The sequence below is a fragment of the Canis lupus genome, chromosome 16 (assembly GCF_003254725.2).
Source record: "Canis lupus dingo isolate Sandy chromosome 16, ASM325472v2, whole genome shotgun sequence".
Classification (NCBI taxonomy): domain Eukaryota; kingdom Metazoa; phylum Chordata; class Mammalia; order Carnivora; family Canidae; genus Canis; species Canis lupus.
In genome coordinates this window covers 5,660,699-5,669,534 of record NC_064258.1, presented here as the reverse complement: position 1 = coordinate 5,669,534, position 8,836 = coordinate 5,660,699, and the positions used below count along the sequence as shown (strand labels likewise).

The window sequence follows — 8,836 nt, the reverse complement described above, 5'->3', positions numbered from 1 at the left end:
AAATAAGACTTCATTATCTCCTTTAATAGTTTGTGTGCTAAGTTTTATGCTTTACTAATTAAATGGGGAATATTGGAAATTTGGCAACAATCATGATAAATATAAAGATCTAATAAAAAAATAAAATCCGATATTTTTCTGAAAATACAGTTCTTCACTAAAAGAAACTAGATCCTTTTCATGAAATAACGGATTTCAAGCTGAAGTGAGAAATGTACAAGATGAGGCTAGAATAACTTAGCCAGAAGTAAGAAAGTGCTTTAAATTCTGGAGTTGTGATTTTATAATGGAGATAACCTGGAGACACCACCTTAACCAGAGATCTACATTAGTATCACTGATATTGGGACAGATTAATATTATCTGGGTATTAATGGAAGCCATTAAGAAGGAAACTTTTAAAAAATTTTATTAGAAATGTGTATTTTGAACTAAAAAATGGGTAATCAATGGAAAACCCAAATCAAGAGACATACATTCAAAAATATCAATTTCAAGGTAAAGGCTGAGTGATTATTTCAGATTAGAGGAGATAAAATGCATAATATTAGATTATGCCTTGGACTAGAGGGACAGAAAAATCTGTATCTAGAATACAGAATCATGTTAATGTTACATTTCCTGATTTTTTAAAATTATCCTGAAGATAGTAAATCTTGTTCTTTAGAAAAAAAAAAAATCAATTGAGTTTAGGGACAAATTGGCATTGTGGCTACATTTTACTCTTATGTGGTCCAGAAAACAATGTGTATATGGAGAAAAAGAAATAATAAAGATTTAAAACAATCTGGTAATATGTATATAGTAGTATTGTTTTAATTTTTGGATACTGATCTGAAAGTCTGAATTATTTCAGAATAAAAATTTTAAACTAAAAAAATAATTGGAGGAGAAAGAAGTCAAGTAGGGACAAGCATACAAGCCTCCTTTGAGTTCATTTTGAGGTAAATAACTTCAATTTTCATTGGTGACCAGCTCTGACTTTTCTATCCCACTTTAGTCCTTTATAAACTATCATTAAGGAATGGAGGGCAACCAATCGTGGATCACGGAATTTATTCTAGTGGGATTCCAGCTCAGTGAAGACATTGAAGTGCTCCTCTTTTGTATCTTCTCCCTGTTATATATCTTTAATTTGCTGGCAAATGGCATGATCTTGGGACTCATTTGGCTAGACCTCAGACTGCACTCCCCCATGTATTTCTTCCTTTCTCATCTGGCTATCATTGACATATGCTATGCTTCCAGCAATCTGCCCAATATGCTGGAAAACCTAGTGAAGCACAAGAAAACGATCTCCTTTGTCTCATGTACTATGCAGATAGTTTTGTTTGTGACTTTTGCTGGTGCAGAGTGCCTGATTTTGGTAGTGATGGCCTACGACCGGTTTGTGGCGATCTGCCATCCTCTCCAGTACACCGTCATCATGAACTGGAGAGTGTGCGTGGTCCTGGTCATTGCTACCTGGGCATGTGGGTTTTCCTTGGCCCTAGTGCATCTAATTCTCTTCCTAAAGTTGACATTCTGTGGGCCCCAGGAAGTGAACCACTTCTTCTGTGAAATCCTCTCTGTCCTCAAAGTGGCCTGTGGTGACACTTGGATCAATGAAGTCCTTAGTCTTTGCTGGTGGCGTGTTTGTCTTAGTTGGGCCCCTTTCTCTGATGTTGGTCTCCTATATGCGCATCCTCTGGGCCATCCTGAAGATCCAAACAAAGGAAGGGCGCAGAAAAGCCTTTTCCACCTGCTCCTCCCACTTCTGTGTGGTTGGATTCTACTTTGGCATAGCCATGATGGTTTATTTGGTTCCAGACAATAGCCAACGTGAGGAGCAGCAGAAAATCCTTACCCTGTTTTACACCCTCTTCAACCCATTGCTGAACCCTCTCATTTACAGTCTGAGAAATGCTCAGATGAAGGCTGCCTTCAACAAAGCATTGCAAAAAAAGAGGACAATATAAAGGAAGGTAGAATTTTGTATCAGGGAACTTTTTTCCTTTTCTCCAAGAGATATGGCTGTTGTTGCAATAAAACTCAAAATTCCCCTAGAAGAGGCATGATTTGATGGTGAGAATTCTCATTAGCCAGGTAGCAGAACAGAAATTTCTGAGCTCTTGTTCCTCCATGGAGACTATACTATTGATCAAATTGCTATTGTGAAAAACCAGTTAAGAGGCTGCAGCACCCAGACAAGCACAAAGCCAGGAAGAGATATCGTAGAGTGGTCAGGCAACTTGATGGCATTTTTTCTTGCCCAAGTCGCTCTACATCGCTGGCCCAGTGTGGCATGACCAGAAGATTCCTAACAATACTTTCCCTCTGGAGGGAGTGGACCATGGGTATTACTTCCTGGCTTTCAGGGGATGGCCTGAGTGGTGGTTTTCCATCTGGTATGATTTAGTGCCCTGATGGGAATGGCAGGTTTGGTGGTCATGTTGGGGAGGCTGAGAAGGCAAACATTCCAACATACTTCATAGGGAGATTGTAGCATCTCAGACAAACACCAGGAGCCCTACTTTATACCTCAAAGGACTAGAAAAAAAAAAAAAAAAAGAAAAATCAAATCTTGAATTAGCAGGAGGAGGGAAATAATAAAGATTAGGGCAGAAGTAAATAAACTAGGGAATAGAAAAACTCTCAACAGAAAAACAAAATACAAATCGGTTTTCTGAAAAGTTCAACAATACTTAGCAAGTACTTAGCAAGCTGGCAGCAAAAGAAATACCTAGAATAGTCAGAGTTATGGAAACAAATAGAATAATGATTATAGGGACGGGGAGGGGGGGAGGAATAGGGGGCTATTATTTTATGAGGACAGTTTCTGTTTGGGATGAGAGAGTTTTGAAGATGGGTGATGGTGATGATTCACAATGTGAATGATTCAATACCACTGAACTGATTTAAAAATCATTAAAATTTTATGTATATTTTTCCACAATAAAATATTAAATGTTTCAGTTGATAACTATCACGTAAAGCTGTCTTTATTGATTGTTACTGTAATGAGAGGTGCTCAATCTGGCATCCCAAGACCATAATTTTAATAAAGAAATACTGAAGAGCAACATGCTTCTATTCTCCCCAGTTGTGAGGACAGTGAAATAAACAAGAAACTCTAAATTCTGTTTGAAGTAATATCCACGTAAATGGTGAAAAGTTGTGGAAATCTTTAATTCAACCAGAATTATATAAACAACTTACATACACATTTCACATTATGACCAAGTCAATGAAGTCCATATGAAAATATTTGAATGGGTCTGGAAGCTAAGACTTTGAGGAACGTTACATTTATTTATTACATTATTTATTTATTTATTACATTTATTTAACGTTAACATTTATTTCTGGCTTATGGGTAATTGTCAGTATGGCAAGATTGGCTCACTTGTAAAGATTCTTGGATAAATTTTCCTACCAATATTTTTAGTGTTTGAATCAATTCATCTTAAAATGGTTTGGGATGACCCCAAGAGATGGGAGATAAGTTTGAAAGAACTAACTATCACTTACATTTCATGGTACTAAAAAACACCCTCTGGATTTATGAAACAATAGTGAGCAATACTCATTAGGTTAGTGTTTTTATAGAAAGTGTCTTTTTCTGTGGTCTCTAGCCAAGCATTTCCTTTAGTTTTGAAAGTGTTCTCTTTACTAAGGACTTTCACCTGAATAACAGATTTAAATTGATTTTCAATTGTTTGTCAGATAAGTCAGAAATGTCCTTCTTTAAAATTAATGGACTTTGAATGCAGTTTTTGGCTTACACAAAAATCGAGCGCTAAATTGGAAGAATTCCAAGTACTGCCTCATCCTTCCCCACACAATTTATCTTATTTTTAATATCTTGCATTATTTGTGGTACATTTGTTATAATTGGTGAGCCAATATTGATAAATTTTTTAATTTACTGAAGTCCACAGTTCACATTAGCTTTCACTCTTTGTGTTGTACACACCATGAGTTTTGACAAATGTATAATGACACGTATCCACCATTACAGTATCCTACAGAATAGTTCCACTGCTCTACAGATCTGTGTTCTGCGTATTCATCTCTCCCTCTCTCCCCTCAAACCCCTAGCAACCACTAATCTTCTTATTTTTTTTAATTTGTTTTTAAGTTCCAGTTATTTAACACACACTTAATATTAGTTTCAGGTGTAGAATTTAATGATTCAACATTTCCATACACCCCCTGCTCATTACAAGTGCACCCCTTAATCTCTATCACCTATTTAACTATCTCCTACTCCCCTCCCCTCTGGTAGCTATCAGTTCTCTATAATTAAGAGTCTGTTTCTTGGTCTTTCTATTTTTTTCTTTGATCACTTTTTTTTTCTTAAATTTCATATGAATGATATCACATGGTATCTGTCTTCCTCTGATTTATTTTGTTTAGCATAATATACTCTAGCTCCATCTGCATCATTGCAAATGGCAAGATTTCATTCTTTTTTATGGCTAAATAATGTTATGGGGTGTGTGTGAAATGGATAAAGAAAATGTGTGTATACCACATTTTCTTTATCCATTTCTCAGCTGATGGACACTTGGGCTATTTCCATGATTTGACTATTGTAGATAATGTTTCTATAAACATCAGGGTGTTTGTATCTCTTTAAATTAGTATTTTTGTATCCTTAGTCATTGTAAATACCTAGTACTGCAATTGCAAGTGCAATAGGGTAGTTCTGTTTTAAACTTTTCGAGGAACCTCCATATTGTTTTCCAGAGTGGCTGCACCATTTTGTATTTCCACCAACAGGTTCCCCTTTTACCACATCTTTGCCAACATTTGTTTCTTGTGTTGATTTTAGCTGTTCTGACAGGTATGAAGTGATAGCTCATAGCAGGTTTGATTTCTATTTTCTTTGATGATCAACATTTTTTCATGTGTCTGTTGGCCATCTGTGTGTCTTCCTTGACAAATGTCTGTGTCTTCTATTTGTTAATTGGATTCATTTTTGGGGTGTTGAGTTTGATAAATTCTTTATAGATTTTTAGATACTAATCCTTTATCAGATAGGTCATTTGCAAATATCTTCTCCCATTCAGTGTATTGCCTTTTAGTGTTGTTGATTATTTCCTTCATTGTGCATAAGCTTTTTATTTTGATGAAGTCCCAAGAGTTTATTTTTGCTTTTATTTCCCTTGCCTTAGGAGACACATCTAGAAGGAAGTTGCTAAGGCCAATGTCCAAGGGGTTACTGTCTCTTTTCTCCTCTGGGAGCTTTATGGTTTCCTGCCCCATATTTAGATCTTTAATCCGTTTTGAATTTATTTTTTGTGCATAATGTAAGAAAGTGGGCCAGTTTCATTCTTTGCATGTTCCTGTACAGTTTGTCCAAATATCATCTGTTGGAGAGACTGTCTTTTCCTGTTGGATATGCTTTGTTGAAGATTAATTGACCATATAGTTGTGGGTTCCTTTCTGGGTTTTCTGTTATGTTCCATTGATCTATGTATCTCTTTTTGTGCAGATACCATCCTGTCTTGATGACTACAGCTTTGTAATATAGCTTTAAGTCTGGAATTGTGATGCCTCCAGCTTTACTTTTCTTTATCAAACTTGCTTTGGCTATTTGGTGTCTTTTGTGATTACATACAGATTTTAGGAATGTTTGCTCTAGCTCTGAAAAATGCTGTGGTGTTTTGATAGGGATGGCATTAAGTGCATAGATTACTGTAGGTAGTATAGACATTTTAGCAGTACTTATTCTTCTAATCCATGAGAATGGAATGTCTTTCCATTTCTTCATGTCATCTTCAATTTCTTTCATTAGTGTTTTTCAGTTTTCAGGTCTTTCATCTCTTTGGATAGGTGTATTCCTAGGTATTTTATTGGTTTTGATGCAGTTGTAAATATAACTTATTCCTTAATTTCTCTTCATCCACTGATCTTTTTAATATCTCTGTAGTTATGCCTTTTCTAGAATGTCACATAGTTGAAACTATACAGTATGTAGCCATTTCAGCTTGGCTTCTTTCACATAGCAATATGTTTTAAGGTTTCTTCATGATTTTCACAGGACATTATAGGAAATATAGGACATTTCTTTTTATTAAAAATATTTCATTGCATGGATGCACCACAGCTTGTTTATCTTCCTATTAAAGACATCTTTGGAACTTTTTTTTTTTATCTTTGGGACTTCTACGTTTTGATAATTAAGAATAAAGTTGTCATAAACATTGACATACAGGATTTTTGTGGCCATAGGTTTTCAGCTCCTTCAGCTAAATAACAAGGAGCATGCTTTGCTGTATCAAATGGTAAGAGTATGCTTAGTTTTGTAATCAATCACCAAACTTTCTTCCAAAGTGGCTGTGCCATTTTGCAATCCCACTAGCAATGAATCAAAGTTCCCGTTGCTTCGCATCCTTGCCTAGCATTTGATATTTCCATGGTTTGGGACCATTGTCATTCTAATATATGTGCAGTGAGTGGTATCTCATTCTTGTTTTAATATGAAATTCTCTGATGAGTATGTGCTACTGAGTATAGGTGCTTCCTTGCTATCTGTATATCTTTCTGGTAAGGTGTCTCTTCATATCTTTTGCCCATTTTATTTAATTAACTTTATTTTTAGAGCAATTTTATATTCACAGCAAAATTGAGTGGAAGGTATAGAGATAATCTATATACTTCTGGCCTCCACACATGCATAACACCCCCCTTCAGAATGGTACACTTGTTATCATTGATAAACCTACATTGGCACATCATTATCATGCAGAGTGCATTGTTTACATTAGGGTTCACTCCTAGTGTACGGTCTATGTGTTTGGACAAGTGTATAATCACGTGTATCCATCAGTATAGCATCATACAGAGAAATTTTACTTCCCTAAAAATCTTCTGTGCTCTACCCCTTCATCCCTCCCTCTCTGCTAGTCCCTGGCAACCACTAATCTTAAAGCTGCTTCCATAGTTTTGGCTTTTCACAGTGTCATATAGTTGAAATCATATAATATGTAGGTTTTTTCACATTGGCTTCTTTCAATAGTAATGTGCATTTAAGTTTCCTTTATGCTTTGCCTTTGCTTGGTAGTTCATCTCTTTTTAGTGCAGAATACTATTCCATTCTCTGGATATACCACAGCTTATTTATCAATTTGCCTACTGAAGGGCATCTTGGTTGCTTTTAAGTTTAGGCAGTTATAAATCTGCTTTAAACATCTGTGTGCAGGTATTTGTGTAGATATAAGCTTTTAAATCATTTGAGTAAATACCAAGTAGCACAGTTGGTAGATCACATGGGAAAAGAATGTCTAGTTTTATAGTAAACTATCAAACTGCCTTCTAAAGTGGCTGAGCCATTTTGCATTCTCTCCAGCAATGAATGAAGTTCCTAGGGCTCCACAACCTAATCAGTGTTTACTGTCATCAGTGTTCTGGATTTTAGCCATTCTAATAGATGTGTGGTGATATTTATTTTAATTCACATTTCTCTGATGATATATGATGGTGGAGCATCTTTTCATGTGCTTATTTGCCATCTGTATATCTTGAAGAGATGTCTGTTAGGCTGTTGGCCTATTTTTAAATTGGATTATTTTCTTGTCAAGTTTTGAGTTATTTGTATATTTTGAAATCAAGTCATTTTTCCTATATGTGCAAAGGTTTTCTCCAGTCTGTGGCTTGACTTCATATTTTTAACAGTGTCTTTCACAGAGCACACCTTTTAATTTTAATGAAATGCATCTTATTAATTTCTTTTTTAATGACGAAGAGTGTTTGGTTTTCAGTGTGTTCAGATTTCTTCTGTGAAGACAGGACTGATGACTTCCCAGCTCTTTATATGCTCAAATAAAAAACAGAAATCACTAGTTTCTCTTTGAATTTTTATTGGAGTCCCCACAGAAGTCAGAAATAAATTTATTTTTATAACAATACTGAAAATAAAACATCATTCATATATTACTTTGTCATTACTGCCGAAACATATTACAACAAACTTAGTGGCTTAAAACAACATGAATATATATCCTGTAATTCTAAAGATCTATGTCTAAAATGGGTCTTACAGGGTTGTGTTCTTTTTGGAGGCTCCAGGGAACAATTTATTTCCTTGTCCTTTAAATTTTCCAGTCTGCCTACATTCTTTGGTTCCATTTTCAGAACCAACAGCATAGCATGTTCTCTTCCTCTCTGACTTCCTGCTTTCCTCTTACAAGGATTCTTGTGATTATAGTGGCCCCTGTGAATAATCCATGATAATCTTTGCATTTCAAGATCTTTAACTAATTCCTAGAATTCAGATATTAACTGGTGTGTGTGTGTGTGTGTGTGCGCGCGTGCGCGCATTATTCTGTCTACAGGTGCGCTGAAGATGCATCTACTATTAATAAAGATGTTAACTCCAAAAACTTTAATAATGAATTATATTAAAAAAATATTATCTCATTTGATTATTATTACCAAATAATTTCAAGAAGATAATGTGCTAGTGTGTAACACTAATTCTACATCTCTGATTCATCTATCTCAACCAACAGGTCACCTAATTTTCCTGTTTTGCTTTCCTCTTATAAAGCCTATTTGAAAAAACTAATTTGCATTACTTGTATAATCACTTATGCCTTGTGTGGATGTAAATGTGCTAGGATAAAGAATAATGTGGACACCTTATATGAACTGCCCAGTGCAACAGCACTAGAGCAACAATCCTAGAGCTAGAAGACAGTATAAACATTTAGAAGCCATTTTTGAGATTAGATTCATACAGACTGTACACCAAAGAATCCTACAGCAAGAAATAGAAGTCATTCTCTTCTGAGGTTATGAGTCATACCAGGAAATATGAATGGGAATTCCAGAAGGATTACAAAACCAG

At 35.4% G+C, this 8,836-nt stretch overlaps 1 protein-coding gene across 1 annotated transcript; it reads left to right on the top strand.

The window, feature by feature from the left end:
* Window positions 1-1,024: 1,024 nt before the first annotated feature.
* LOC112651028 (olfactory receptor 2A2-like) lies at window positions 1,025-1,958 on the top strand. The gene is given in 2 exon segments (XM_025433965.1): window positions 1,025-1,612; window positions 1,614-1,958. Coding segments are annotated over 2 exon segments (933 nt in total).
* Window positions 1,959-8,836: the final 6,878 nt, after the last annotated feature.